This window comes from Lepidothrix coronata, unplaced genomic scaffold (assembly GCF_001604755.1).
Source record: "Lepidothrix coronata isolate B3197 unplaced genomic scaffold, Lepidothrix_coronata-1.0 Scaffold1, whole genome shotgun sequence".
Lineage (NCBI taxonomy): Eukaryota > Metazoa > Chordata > Aves > Passeriformes > Pipridae > Lepidothrix > Lepidothrix coronata.
The window spans coordinates 874,668-890,492 of NW_016690181.1; the positions used below are offsets into that span (position 1 = coordinate 874,668).

General features: G+C 35.3%; 1 protein-coding gene across 4 annotated transcripts in view; it reads left to right on the forward strand.

The window, feature by feature from the left end:
- The window catches only part of UBR1 (ubiquitin protein ligase E3 component n-recognin 1), a 69,922-nt gene extending 54,428 nt beyond the window's left edge, over window positions 1-15,494 (forward strand). For 3 of the 4 annotated variants that reach the window (XM_017809247.1, XM_017809267.1, XM_017809257.1), the window contains exons 38-47: window positions 1,166-1,233; window positions 2,099-2,249; window positions 3,094-3,181; window positions 4,862-4,995; window positions 6,224-6,332; window positions 8,179-8,235; window positions 8,691-8,768; window positions 9,417-9,587; window positions 9,785-9,886; window positions 10,359-15,494. In XM_017809247.1, coding sequence (XP_017664736.1) covers window positions 1,166-1,233; window positions 2,099-2,249; window positions 3,094-3,181; window positions 4,862-4,995; window positions 6,224-6,332; window positions 8,179-8,235; window positions 8,691-8,768; window positions 9,417-9,587; window positions 9,785-9,886; window positions 10,359-10,500 — 1,100 coding nt within the window. In that variant the 3' untranslated portion in view covers window positions 10,501-15,494. The remainder of the gene's footprint in view (window positions 1-1,165; window positions 1,234-2,098; window positions 2,250-3,093; window positions 3,182-4,861; window positions 4,996-6,223; window positions 6,333-8,178; window positions 8,236-8,690; window positions 8,769-9,416; window positions 9,588-9,784; window positions 9,887-10,358) is intronic. The other variant, XM_017809275.1, reaches the window with a different exon arrangement.
- Window positions 15,495-15,825: the final 331 nt, after the last annotated feature.

Genomic DNA, 15,825 nt, shown 5'->3' on the forward strand with positions numbered 1-15,825 from the left:
GCATACACATTAATAAAGCATAGAATAAAGCATACTTGACAAAAGTGCTAAATTCAGTTTCTCTGATGTTGCCTGAAATCATGAGGTGTTGATTGAACTTAAGTAATCAGTAATTCTGTTAACTAATATCACTGAAGTCCCCAAAAAGTCCTCTATCCCAGATTACATAGGCCTAGAGATACTCGGGTCTGGAATATTTACAGTTGGTTAACAAACTATATATTGCCAATGTTCAAAATTACTCAAATTCTGTTCTAAAGAAGTGGATAAAACCACAAACCAGGTATTTCTGTTTCAATTGTGAGACTTCATCTTCTCAGCATGAGAAGTCAGGTCCTCGGAAAGGCCACATTGTGGCATTCCAGTATCTTAAGGGGGCTTATTAAGAGGAGGGAGAAGGACTTTTTATATAGGTAGATAGTGACAGGACAAGGGGGAATCATTTTAAACTAAAAGAGGGCCTTTTTTTTTTCTTTTCTTTTTCATCCCATCCCTGGAAGTGTTCAAGACCAGGTTGAATTGGGGCCCTGGGCAGCCTGGTACAGTGAGTGAGTGACATCCCTGTCCGTGGCAGGGGGTTTGGAACTAGATGATCTTTAAGGTCCCTTCCAACCCAAACCATTCTATGATTTTGTGATTTCTAGTACTTCCTAAAGGCTGCTTGCAGCCTAGTTTAAGATATTTTGGTCTCAGGGAGAGCTAGTTTGAGGCACATAACTATCATCCATGTTTCATACTGATGAGGTTAGTATTTTGGCCTTTGTGAATGCCTTCTATTTGATAAGATTCTTGGGTGTGGTACTTAGGCTTTTGTATTGGGTGTAAGGTTGTGAGGCATCTAGTCTTACAGTGCCCAAATACATTCACCCTTAACACTGTGTGCTTTATTAGAGCTCGAGAAATAAAGATTTTTAAATCAGAATTTTGAAGATATGTGAATTAAAATTATTAGCTGTTTGGGCACGTGGAAATAACTAAACAATCAATTAAATAAGTGGTAAGCAGTTCATTAAATAGATACTTCCTTAGTTCAGAGACTTGGACTTTCTTTTGGTGAAAACATTGAAGTGATAGAAGCTCTAAAATCAAATTCTGAGACTTCATCAGTTCAATCGTAAAGAAGAAAATGTGTATCAAATATATAACTGATATCTTTGTTTTGTAGTTCTCCTACCAAACTTTAAAGTGGAGGACACTCCATCACTTTTAGAAGTAGATATGTTCCACATTTTGGTAAGCAGGTTCATTTTATTCTTCGTATTTTGAGCATAATTTTTTGTGTACTTTACCCTGTAGATAGTCCTGCATTATCTGTTCACTTGCATGAGTCAAATGATTATACATGAGCAGCAATCAAATGATTACATATGACTGCTATATATGTTTACTTCTTGTTCTGCTATTCTTCTAATTTTAAGTCTTTTCTGTCTTGCTCTTACTAAATTTCAGTCTTCTTTTTATCACCTGCATTGTTATTAAACATAAAAAAACTCCCAAGAAATGCACCCACTCGGCTTCTTTCTCTCAGTTTCCCTTTGTCTCATCGGTATCTCATACCTTCTGATTCCTTCATATTCTCTCTTACTACCTTCTGTACTCTTCATAGCATCTTCTTTCAGTTCTTAATACAAATCTGTATTAGTTTATTCTGATGTTAAAAAAACCCAAACAAGCAAAAACCACACAACAAAAAAAAGCCAACAAAACCAAACTCACCAAATAAAAATCTGTTTTGTCCTAGTTGCCTTTCTGTCTAATGCTTGGTTTCATTTCTCACTTTTTTCATTGTGCTTTGTCTTACATCAAAGAACAGAAATTAAGCTTTTTAGGAACTAGACAGCCTGTCCTGGTGTATCTAAACTGGCAATTACAATGGAACTATATCTGAGTTTCCTACATGCCAGGGGGCACAAATAGTTAATACTTTCCAGTGAGTTTTTGCTATACTTTGAATTAAAACTAGCAAGATAAATGAGCATGTTCAAATAGACTACAGAAATGAAATATAAATGTATAGTGAAAATATAATTTTTATTACCCTTATAGTTATTACTAAGTTTTTGTTCCTTTAGTATTTGCCTCTTCCTTTTCACTGTAGGTGGGAGCTGTGTTATCCTTTCCATCATTATACTGGGAGGATGCTGTAGACTTGCAACCTTCATCAATTAGTTCAGCCTATAACCACCTCTACCTCTTCCATCTGGCAACACTGGCACACATAACGCAAATTGTCATCTCTTCAGCAACAGGTAGATGTGTATTTGGGTTGGATTTTTCTGGCATTTTTACACAGTTTCTGAAAAATAATGGATTGACACTGATAGTGTTTTCCACGGATCAACTTTCTCGTAAGTTACAGTGCTAGGTAGTAATAACTGTTTTCTGGTAAAAAATATACAGCACTATATCATTTTCAGAGCATTTTATTAAATCATTTCTGTGTGCTTAGCCTAAGAAAACAAAACAGTTACTGATACGTCAGTACTTGCTCCGGTCAGTCATTTCAGAGAGGTAACTTTGCTTCTCCTACGAGGAGTGAAGAGGGGAAACCTCTGCCGAGCAGCATCCCTGAGTTGTGCAGTGACAGTCAGTATGCACTTAGCAAATAAATTTTTCTTTACCCTTCAACCTAGTAAATACCCAGAGCTGAAATACCAAATCCTGTAAACTGATAGGAGATAATTTCACTTTTCTCTATATTTCATAATACTGTTAAAAACTGTCAGTAACCTATAGGCTTTCTAGCTACTACTTTCCTTTTTCTTCAGCATGATGGGAATGAAAAAAAAAATTAAAAATTTTTAAAAATTCCTGTAGCTTAAGCTGTGTAGGACAACAACTTCAAAAGTTCAAGGGAAGGAAGCAGTTCTTTACCTGAGGATGAGCAATGAGGGAGTTATTCTGATTCTTCCTTATAGAATGCAGTCTTAGGAAAACATTTTTTAGGCAGAAAATATTAAATAGAAAATAATTAAGCAAAATAAAGTGGAAATACTTCTGTAATGCAATACAATAAAAAGGGTTCAGTATATGTAAGAGAGAAGTGTGCCACAATGGAATACATTTACAGTGGATTCTTCTTTTTGTATGCAGAATCCTCCACTGCTTGCTCACCTGACAACAGTGAGGAGGCACAGTCTGCACAGTCTTTCTGTAGAGAAGTTTGCCAGTACACCAGTGGGTAAGTAGCAGTTCAGTTACAGCATTACATTTTCCTGGAAAGATGGCAATACGCAGGGATTGACCTGCACGAACACAGAAGACAGGAAAAAAATGATCCCTTTTTTATGGGGAGTTAGCACAATTCCCTATGCTTTCTTCCCATGTTCCTGAACACTGAAACTATTGAAGGAAACAGTTTCAGTTAAAGTAGCTACTTTTTGAGGAGAACTGAGTAAATTGTTATTCTGAGGATTGAAAAATACCTGTATCCCTTCTGGAGAGAAATAAAACCAACTACAGTATTTTTTTTTCTTTGCTTCGATTATTTTGTTTTAGATCTCTCACAGTATAGATGGAATCAAGAAAGAAGGAAATGATTCTACTATAAAAAGGGGAGAAAGTGTAAAGCTGAACACAGTTGCTCATTTGAATGTTAGAGCCCATCTTTCAGACTTTTCTGATAGGTATAGCTGCAGACTCTAGTACTTCAGTATCTGTGTGAAATGAGGTAGAAAATATGGATACACCCTCTGCAAACTCTTCTTTGATCTTTCTTCACCAAGGCTAGTTGCAAAGATATGTTTCTCACTGACTGACAGTGCTATCCACTTGTCTAAAGGTTTTAAGTCTAAATTTTAAAATAGGTAACATTTGGTATTTAAATAACAGGAGGAATTTTTTTTCCGAGGCCTGAGCTTAGAATCATAGGTGCTGTGCATTTTGGAAAATTAGGTCACTGTACCAAGATGTCTAGGTACAAAATTAAATTCCAGCATTTAGGCAACCCAGCTGTGGTAGTTTTAGTGTTTTAGTTTCTGTGTATGCATTTTTATCTTCTGACTCTGACCTGTCTGTGCTTGAACAGCACAGTCTGCATAATAAATTTACAATGGTCTGTGATGTTATAATATGGCTTGACAGGTTGTTACTCAGCAAGTACTGGTCAACATTTGAGTTAAATTCACATTTATGTGAACAGGAAGTTCACAAAGTTTAAAATTTTGAGAAAACAATAACACTATAAGCAAGTTAAATTTACTTTGAAATTTAGACTAAATGCTCATATTGCGCAGACTACAATAATAATTACTGAGATAAGTATCACTCCAGTATTTTTTGTCAAAAATGGGTTTGGTATAGCTTTATTTTAAACAACCTGAGTGTTTGTTGTGATTTCCATAATGAAGTATGAGTTATTAATTTTTTTATTCTGTTGGTTTTATTGTTCCTGAAGGGTATTTATGCTGGTTTAAGGGATTTTTTTTCTCGGTTTTTAACTGCATTCAAAAGACGAACTGAATCAAAACCTTTCACAATTTCAAAAAATTGCTGACTTTTGGTTATAAAAAACAACTGGTGTGAGCATCAATTGCTCTGTGTTATGCTATGTTGCAGTGTTGCACAGTTTATATCAGATTATCTTGAGTAACCTAGAGATGGACAGCAATGTATTGGCTATTTATTTTTTATAATTCTGAGAAAAATATAAGTTGACATGATTTGAAGACTTAATATAAGTGTTGTATGTAAACTCAGTACTTATTCCTTAGGCAAAGGGGAAGTTGGGAGTTAAGTGTTTCACAGAATTTGAGGTACATCAGTGTTGCTGCTACACAGCTGCCATACTACCAAATTCTGAAAGTGCTAGAAGGATTTGCAATGTGAACTAATGCAGCTGTTTCTCATTTGTGTATTACAGTTGCTTTAGCCAGGATATTCCAGGCTGGCTTGTGTGGGACTGTGTTAAAAAAGGCATCATGCCTTACCTTCGTTGTGCTGCTTTATTTTTTCATTATTTGCTGGGAGTTTCTCCGCCTGAAGAACTACTACAAGGTAAATATGAGAAAACAAATGTATCTATGTCTGACTGGTTACTCTTTTCTGAAAGAATTTTAAATGTTCACAATAACTTAACAATAGTCAAAACATTAAAATAAGACTTGGAAGGTAAAGAATTACTAATCTGTACAGGTAGGGACAAGCATGAGAAAACTGAGTTGTCTTGGCCTTACTTGCATAGAAGAGTCTTACTTCTGAGTATGTGGAAATATATGAACTGTCAATGATATGAGGATAGTAAGTATTTGTGGATAAAAAGATACTGTTGTTTAAGGATAGTTTTATGGATTTAGATTACATCACCTGAGAAGTAGCCTGGAGTATATTTTTAAAAAACCCAAACCTTTTCATGTAGTTGCTAATGATGGTAAATTCTAAAAATACAGGGATTGAGCAAAACAAAGCCAAGAAGAAATAAAGCACATTATAAAACTGAAACTCTTCCTTAAAGGATCCTAATGCATTACAGATACTAAACCAGAAAATACTCTGTCTTCTGTCAAAATGCAGCAAAACACAAAATCATCAACTATTTGGAAAGGAGGACCAGAATTGCTATGAATAACTGAGACGAAATATAACATATACAAGAAAAATATAAAATTGATTTATATAAACTGTAAACTAAGTTTGCATTTTATTATGATATATGAATCTAAATCTCTGCACTTTGGGATATGCTATTATCCTTGGCATTAGTCTGGAACTTTGGTTCTATAGGGAGGAGTCTTTCTGGTGAACCAACAATGCCATTTTCTGTAGCAGAAATCATAAATGGCTACCCAGAAAACCATTAAATTAGCCCAGCTTTATGTAATCTGTTAGCACTGACGTGATATAGCAAAATTGAATATCATTGAAGGTCATAAGGATAGTGAAAAGCTAAAATGCAAGTAGAGAATCTACTGCACTAAGATGTGTCACATATTATGCAGTAATTTAAGCAAGGCATTCTGTTATTACAGTAACTTATGCGTGATTTAAAAATTACTTAATATATATATCAAATTTGTTTAAGCATATCCTCAGATAATCCAAATTACTGTAGCTCTCATTAAGTCAGTGGAGTAACATCCAATAGTACTAGCTAGGAGCTATGCAGAAGCTGTAGGATACATATTATTCAATGGAAAAGGGATCAGGAGATTCCTAGTTTTGGGTGAATTATTCAGCAGTGCTGGAACACTTAAACAGTTGTTCATGTTTTCTTTTTCTTTTACAGATTCTGAAGAAGGGCAATTCAAGGCACTTTGTAGTTACCTCTCTCTACCTACAAATTTATTCCTGCTCTTCCATGAGTATTGGGACACAGTAAATCCACTGCTTCAAAGGTACTAACTGGGGCTGGACAGGCCATGTTTTTCTGTTGTGATTCCCTGTGGGAATTCTGGATCAAATTTGTTAGTAAATAGCTGAGCTCAAATTCGTACTGAAGTTCTAAATGTTTGCTGTGCATAGGTACACCGAATCTCTTAAAGGCACTGAAAAACACAAAATGTTCTGTATTTTATGGTAATCCCAGTATTAAATAATTATAGTTTAAGGGACTAGTGCTTGCAGACCTGTATGAAACCATACAGTCAGAAAGAAGTTATTATAAACCTTTGCTTGTGCGATATGCCACTTACTGTGTATTTGCCTATTTTTAATCTGTCTAGAGCAAAAATGCTGATTACATGAGCTATAAAATGAGAATATGGAAAATTAAGTAACTGGCAGAGTGAGGCTTTGTACCTCTTCTTGCATTTCCATTGTTTCTTCTCTGCATTTCCAATATGGAAATTGGCTTAATGGTTTAAAGGTACAGTTTGAGTGTTTTTTTCCCAGTATCTAACCTAAATTTCCTCTCTTTCACTTTGTGAAAGAAAACAGCAGTAAAGAAAAAATTTGTTAAATTCTGCATTCAAAAACTCAAGCTGAAGTAAAGAGACACCCCCTCCCCCATCCCCAGCTACAAATAATCCAGCTATACTGTGTTGGAGATATCTCTGTGTATTTAATGTGACCATTTGAGCACTTGGCTGCATTTGTAATAATTCCTGGTTCTTGGCAAAATTCTCTGACTCTTACTAGCTTTTGTTGTGTTGTTGGTTGGTTGGTTTTTTTTAACATCTGTTCTGTTTTGTTGTCTAGATTTTTCAATTTAGGGACGTATGGAACTGTTGACTTTCAACTTAGAGTCCATATAGTTGACCTAAAGAATTACCTACATACTATGATCAATTCCTTGTGTAGTATGTAGAATTACTTATAAATTAATAAATTAACTTTCACAGGTAAATTATTAAATAAGTTTGTCTTACTTGTTCCTACGTGTTTGCTCAAAGATGTAATGGTGCTTCAAAGAGAACACAGAAGATAAGTGCTTGTGAACATTGGAAAGTGATCACTAGAGGCAGGGTTAGCAAATAGTTGCAGTGCTTCCAATCAGAAACAGAGGTTTCAAGTAGGAGGCTACATATTTAATGTAATAGTAACAGTTGCCAAATCATCATGCAAGTTCCCTTATGTTTTCTCACAGAACTTATTTCAGAAGACTGAATTTGATGATTGTTGAGAAATGTGTTAAATAAAGCATACTAGATTGACCATCTGCTACAGTTCTGTCTCCCTTCTCCCTTTTTGTAGAAATAACTTAAAAGATGTCTTAAACATTCCTCTGTTCAGTAACTGGCCAATATGTACCATTGCTTTGGTAGACACATTCGGCCATTCTAAGCAAGCATACAACATGCAATAAACCATTTTAAAATAACCATTAGGTGATGATTGTTAAATAAAAACAAATGTTTTCCTATTACAGTGTATGATAGTTAGTTATTTACACTGTGTCTTTCAGCACATATTTTCCAAAAGGTGCTATGTATTGTAGCCCACTTTGAGAACTTGAAGATGTCTGAAGGCTGCTTGCATTTAACTCTGTTAACCCTATGTTTTCATGTGCATGATAATAACTTTATCATGATAAGTGTTCTTTCACATGGGTTTTTCCTCTTGTATACAAGCTTAAAGTCTTCTCCTGACGCAAAAGCATAAAAAAAAGCTGTTTCTCGTTGTGAGTTCTTAGCTAAACTATCAGTGCTTTATCGGTGTTCTAAGTTTGCTTATCACTTAGTAGTTTAGTTTAGTGATCCTGAATGTATATTTTTATCAAATGCAAATGTTTGTTTGAAATAGGTGGTGTGCTGACCCAATGGTGTTAAGTTGTTTGAAGGGGAAAAGCATTGCAATAAGGTAAGCTTATTGTTGTTTTCTTCTGTTTTTCACCCAGAACAGTTGAAAGAACTTGTTGTGACCAAGTTAAAGAGCTTGTGTTTTACTCCTCTTGCTCTACTACTAAAAGTACATTTATCTTTAAATGATTGTGTATTGTGTACATTCCCTCTCCATTGGGAATGTACAGCATTGTTAGACAAGTAATCTAGCCTGCTGTAGGAAAAACAAAAGCTAACTGAAATATGGAATGTCTTCATACCTGTAGGTTACATATGAAATTTAATTTCAACGCCTTTTCTGGACTGTAGAAATGTTGAAGCTCCCATGTGGAGCCTCTCACTTGGGATTCCAAAGCTGAAGAATTGCTCTGGAACTGCAGAAGTTTGCAGAGAGGACCGAAAGCTTCGCAGGAATTCATAGTTATTTGCTTTGATCTTTGTTATTGTCATAATAGTTCTTTTTCACTTACCCAGGTATCCTAGGAAAAGAAATCATTTAATAGAGCTTCCTGAAGACTACAGTTGCCTTCTGAACCAAGCCTCTCAGTTTAGGTAAGATGTGACATATTTAGTTGTCTTCTTAGGTGTTTTGCCACTTCTAGTGACTTTTATATTCTTGCAGTTACTGTAACTGGTGTTAAAACAATCCAGAAATTATTTTGTAGAAGTGAAGGCACTGTTACGGATATACTGGCCAACACTAGCACATGTTCACTTTAAATCTGAAACACAACAGTAGCAAGTGAAGTCACTTGTGTTTGATAAAATAGCATATAAAATTACTATAGCTTACTCCTGGTCATTTTTCTCCAGTGCAATTTGGTTTGGCCACAGGCCTGAAAATTATTTTTTGCACTGGACGCAACAAGCCCAGATGATTGGTACTGTTTTATGCCAAAAAGAGTGAATCATAGGATAATTCAGGTCAGAAGGGACTTCAGCTGATTATCTAATTCAATCTCCTGCTCAAAGCAGATATCTTGCAAATAAAATATTTTAAGCAATGTAAAAACACAGCCCAAAGAGACAGATATGTGAAATGATTATGACATAGTTTGTCTTAGGTTTTTGTTTGATTGTGGATTGGGGTTTTTCATTTGTTGGCTGGGTCATTTTGTTTTTTAAGGAACATTATCCGTCGTTAACATTTCTTTTAACATTGTAATTCCTGCTGTAACGTTCTGGTTACACTTCTTTTAGATGTCCACGGTCTTCTGATGATGAACAAAAACATCCAGTATTGTGTTTATTCTGTGGGGCTATGTTGTGTTCCCAGAATACTTGCTGTCAAGAACTGGTGAATGGAGAGGAGTTGGGAGCCTGTACTTCTCATGCTCTTCAGTGTGGAGCTGGAGTCTGTATGTTTCTCAAGTAAGTAGCTGGCCAGAATTTAATGTGTTAGAGAGTAAAGAGAAATATTTGAAGTTCAAAAATCACAATTTGTCAAAGCACTTAATTCTTTTTATCTGAGACGAAGAAGCGTTGCTTTGACGTAAATTATAGCTCACCTAAAAAGTGAAGGATCTGCTTGGAGTTGTGTTTTAAATGTAGCTTTTTTTCCCCTTAAGAATCAGGGAATGTAAAGTCGTCCTTATTGAAGGTAAAACCAGGGGCTGCTTGTACCCTGCACCCTACTTGGATGAGTATGGAGAAACAGATCCGGGTCTAAAGTAAGTAAATGTTTAACTTTCTATATTTCTATATTTGTATCTCTTTCTTTCTTATACCCACTGGACAACATGTTCTTCCTGCTGTCATGTACAGCACTGTAATACATGTCTTGGCCTGGTGAGCTTGGTTAACTTCAAATTCCTGATGGCAGTTTCCAGTAGTGAATGGATAGTTTATAATGGGAAAAAGCAATTTTTGGTACTGTTAAACTTCCTTACTTTTCTGAAGAATACTTTGTATGCTGTTCATCAGAAACATGCAACAACTGCTGTTGCTGAAATGTCATCTTGGAAATGACGATTGTTGCTTGTCACACATAGAATTTTTTTTTACATTTCCAATAGACTTGTTGAAATTGGTTTTCATACGAGTATTTAATATAGTCTAGTGTTAATGTTAGATTATTAATGGAACAGTTTGCAGTTGCTATTTTTATATGCTAACTGGTTATTTTTTTTTCCTTCTATGTAGAAGAGGCAATCCCTTGCACTTATGCCGGGAGCGTTACCGAAAGCTCCATCTGCTATGGCAGCAACACTGCATCATAGAGGAGATTGCCAGGAGCCAAGAAACCAATCAGATCTTCTTTGGATTCAACTGGCAACTGCTCTGAGTCTCTTGATTTTTAGTGGAAACTCTTACCTTTGGCAGTGCTTTGGAAAAGGAAAGGAGGGTGGCAGTAAAAAAAAACCTACTCAAGTGAATTCTGTAGTTCAGACACAATTGGTGGATTCTCTAGGTTGGATGTATCACTGATATAATGAAACAGAATCTCATGTCGTGTTTTCCTTGTATTTTTTTTCTCCTTTCTAAAAGGAAAACCACATTCAGTAATTATTACTGAACATTCATGTCCAGAAATATTTCCACTTTTTTCACAAGTTGTACTTATTTCATGTATTTTCATGAGGACAGCTTCCCAAATGCTGTGCTTCAGAGCACACACCACACTTCTGTCTCTTCCATGCCTTGAGAACATACCAAAATGGTGTTGCCAAGGAAAAGCCTCCTTTACTTTCTCTCTGGGTTCTTTTCCCAAGCTTTAGTGAAGCTTTAAATAGGTCAAGATAATATTGGAGTGGAAGTGGTGCCAGGCCTTTAGTCATCTGTAGCAACAGGTACAATAGAGAGTAAATTTTACAGAAATAGTCTCCATTCAGCTATGGAGATTTAATGAAGAGTTTTCATTAATGAATTCTTCAAATGAGAAGTGTGGGATAGAAAGTGCATGATGGGAATTACCATCTTGCTTGTTGCATCAAAAAATTAAGTCTGTGCTTTTTGCGTTGCCAGAACTGCACTTTATCTAAAGAATTTGTCCTCTATTAGTGTTGTATGAGGTCTAGGGCTACAGTATTTGGCTAGGTTGTGGTTAGTTTTACTTTTTTACAGTTTGTTTTCTGAGGTTTTCCCCAAGAATCAAATGTAAAAATATTGCTGCTGGGTAGTTGTAGCGTAGCTCTGCAAGTTATACAAGAGCCAGAGACTTCAGTAAAGTAAATGACCTTCAAAGCTATCACTGGACTAAAATAAAGTCCTGAAAGCAGCAAGTTTTAGAATCAGAAATAAGTTTTCTCATATTTGAGGGGTTTTCCACTCTTCATCCTCTGTTACTATTGTTTGGAGCATGTTTTGGAGCCTGCATAAATGAAATGGTGTGTTTTGGGGAGCGTGTTCAGTGGTTCAGTGCCAGGTAGACCAGAAAAGGGAAAAAAAGGTGGCTAAGTCTGTTTCTTTGCCCTCCAGTTAATAGCACGTTGTGATTGAACTCTCTCTCAATGATACGTTATTTTGCTTTAGTTCTAAATGTTTGTTCTGTTTTCTGAATTTCAACCATAATATACATGAGAGAATTTTTAACGTGATGGGTAAAAATGCTTTCCCAGGAAATACCATTTCCATGTGAAAGTCTGAAGTTTTCATTACCCTAAATTTCCCTGCCCCTTTGCTGTTTGGATTCTTTTGTGCCATTTTAATAAGACTTTCAAGGGGAGGTTTTCAAATTAATGTCTGAGAGCATGTTTTTGTATGATGTCCTTTTCATTTTGCCACGTATGTGAAATGGTAGAATCACAAATAATGATTTAGATTTAAATGTTCTTCTCCTGTTTGTTTTTTTTTTTAAAGTTTTTTGAGTATGTATGTATAAGTGCACTGAACAGCACCATAACTAATCTAAAAATGGAATACCAATGAATTCAAATATTGTTCTAGTTTCAAATACTTCTTAAAAACTTTTGCTGTAATCCTTCCCTGGTGATACAAAAAGTTGGCTTTGGTATATTTTTAAGGTATTCTGTTTCTTTAAATTAAGACCATTCTCCTTATTTTGATTCTATCGGATTTTAAACCTGAATATTAAACTCTTCGAAGACAAACATTAATTCTGTTAGTCTTCACATACTGAATTTAGAACAGTTGTCATGAAAACTTGCATGCACTGATGATTTTTATGTCATCAAAACACTTCTTACCAACAAAAATATTGAATTAATACTAGCAGATGTATGCCTCATTGATACCAAGCTGTATTCTCTTACTGTTTCCCTCTGATATTTACTAATTCATTTATCAAAAAACCTTTCAGTTATCTCGCACTTCACTGATGCAAAAATTCCATTGTCAAATATGCAGTGAGATCACTTTATTTTGTTTTCTGTCTGAACTGTAGTATATAAGGAGTTGGTATGAGCAGGTGAGCTTGTTTAAAGCTCTAGAAATCTCTTTGTAGCTGAAGAAGTGGGAGAAGAAAGTTGCATCTTTCTGCACGTTTGCACACACTAATTTAGCAAATGGGCTCCCATATCATTCATGGACTAGCGTGGTCATCTTTCATTTCATAAATTACTATGCAGTTTTGTTCACTGTGAGTATAATCTGTATTTAGTGATTGCAAGATGCTTATGCCACTGATTTCTGTTCCATCCAAGCTGACAGAAGTTATTTGATAATGCACATACTGGTATCTTTAATTGCAAAAATGTAAATTTGAAACTTGTATAATGTTCTTGTGCTTTTGAAATAAAATATCTTGTATATGTATATTTAAAAAAAAAAAGAAATAAAGTAACTTCTCGTAGATTATTCAATTTTTATTTGACACCTCACAGTTCTTTTTACAAGAGCGGTGTCTGTCAGTATGAAAAAGGAGAAGGGTTAGTAAATGGTTGGTAGACAATACCAGTTACTCCTGTAGTCTGTATAATTTTTGTACCATTAGGAATGATGCTGTGCTTTTTCTTACGTAAAGAAATATGCTACTTGAAACTTTTCCCAGTATTTTGTAGATGCAAATTCCTGCAGTGTCTACCTCAATTTGTAAAATAAGTTTTCAGTGCAGAATTTAATATTTAGATGTCCTAAAACCAATTTAGTTGAGTGATTCTGGTTTTGTATCTTGTCAAAGAACTGTTTGTCAGAACAACATCTAGAAAGGGAAGCCTTGTGGTGTTGGTATGGTGTGCTGTGTGATACATGTTAAAAAAAAAAAGGTGTTTTATTATAGAGCTAAGCAAACAGTCAAGAAATCTTTCACATAGAAATGGCCAGTACTTCTTGCCCCTTTTTATGTTACAGGCTGCTGACTGTCATCACATCCTCTGCTGTTGTAGCTTTGGGCACCATTAAGCTTACAGAATTTGGGTGTTGATGGTGTTGCTCTTTATGCTTATTCTTAGTAAAGCAAATGTGTTTAAGAATCAATTCCTGAAAAGGTAAAAGGTAGAGGTAGATAAAGTCTACTAGTAAAAATGTTCTGAAGAATATTAGAACAAGAATCCCGTTAATTAGGAAAAAAAAGAAAAAAGCCACAGCACTATTTCTTGCATAGTAAAAATCTTAGTGTACAAAAAATATAGAGGAATATTTTGACCATCTTGTGCTTTGCTTTATGGTTGAAATACACTTTATTTTCTAGCCAATATCACTGAATAATCTCCATTGTAAACTAGTCAGATTCATGATACAACATTTAAGTTTGTTACTTAGATTCTTCTAACCTATTACTTAACCAGATCTTCAAAGATACTTTCTTAAAAAATGGAAGTTGTTTCATTTCTGTGGCACAAATCTCTTTGTTAGTTTTCATGAGTATTTTGCAGGTAGGCTAAATTTGAGGGTTGATACAGAAAAAAAAATGGCTAATAATGAAAATCCACTCCTATAGAAGTCTCTCAAATCTAGTTATTCCTAATCCTAGCTACATTTCTCTAAACTTACACCACTTTGCTTTCGACTGTACTGAATGTAAAGGAAATGTGCGTTGAAGGAGAGCGAGCTGACATTCCAAGGGATTATATACATGATTTCATGTAGTGATAAGTAAGAGGAGACGAGGTATAAAGTTAAACATGAAACATTAAAATGGGACCTGAGAGTTTTCTTTTATTTCCTTGTGACTGTTGCTCATGAGATCAGTGTAAAACAACTTACAGTCCATCAGACTTAATTTTAGAAGGTTTTTGGGCTTCATGCTTGAGTGAATAAGCTGCAGCAAAATGCTGTGAAGCACAAAGTGGGGGCTGTGGATTTTATGGTTGTTTTGAGTCCTTGCTATGTTTGTGAAAAGCCGTGGTTAATCTTTTTCAGTAGACTGCAGAACCTTTTGTTTCCTCCTTCTTAAGTGTGCCTAAAGTGTAATGTTGCCCTTTTGAGGTGGGTACAAGCGTTGAGATGCAGGCCTAGAGCTCAGAGAGAGCTCATCCCAATGTACCAGAGTTCCTGCTTGAGCTGTGTTCAGTGTTCATTTTAACAAAACCCTAAATGTGCTACATTTTTATATTTCTTGCTAATTATTTTTTCTTTACAATCAATGTAGAGTAAGTGTTTTCAGTGGTAATCAGAAAGCTTTAGAGTATTGTAATTGCAATTTCTATAAAAGCTATCACAGTGCCTTCACCAGAAACTGAACATTACAGTGTTTATCTTATTTTGTTTTAATTAAGAACTTGATAAAGAAAATAGTTTTATGCATAGATGAGTGCCTTACTCTGGAAGTTGCTATATTGTTATTAATTCTGACTGGATTAAGCATTAATAATAAGTAGGATAAGAAGTGTCCCTCAAGTTGTATTTATTTCTGTATCTGAGCATATGCCCTGGCTTAAAGGCTTGGCTCGCTAATGCCATCTTTGTCTTTAACAATTACAGAGAATTAAGGTGGAGTCAGTGCTGCTGCCTGAGCTTGTTGTCTTGATCCAGTGGCTGTGATGTTAAATACTGCAGGAAATCCCAACTATTGTGACAGGTGCTGTAAAGGAAGCTGGATATATAGGGTGCACTTCCACATTCTGGGGAAACCAATAAATACAAAGCAAAGACGAAAGCATTTATTAAGAAAAGTAAATTTTATCCTGATTACTGTGAAATGAGCTATCATCTTTTTGTAATGTGTCTATATTGATGGAGACTCTGAATGCCTAGACAGGATAGGAATCAACAATTTAATGACTTAAGTAATCACTGGTAATAGACCAGACAAGGACTGTTCCCTGTGAAATGTATTCTGAAACTCAGTTAATTTCAAAAGCAACCACATTCCACTGCTGCAGTTTCTGGCAGTTGGCTGAGAGAGAAGGTTAACTTGCTAAATGCTAACTAGTCTTTTACTTGCATATGAAGAAAACACATTTTACTGTAAATGAGCTTGTGTGGGGGCCAGGGAAGATGTGTAGCTGGACACTGACACCTCTGTTCTTCATGATAATGTTTTACATCAAATACTGCTTGACATTTCTGTGTCTTTAAAGAGATGCTCAGGCTGGATGATCCGTTCACTCTTCCTTCCAAATCTGTCTTGACAAATCCATCAACTAGAAAGTTATCAAAGGAGTAAGTTCACTGTTCTTGCAATTCTGCAAGTTAAGACTTGACCAAGAGATTTTTAAGTGGTGCAAAATGTCAGTTGTCATCTGTTTCTACAGTTAAATGTGTTTTGCCA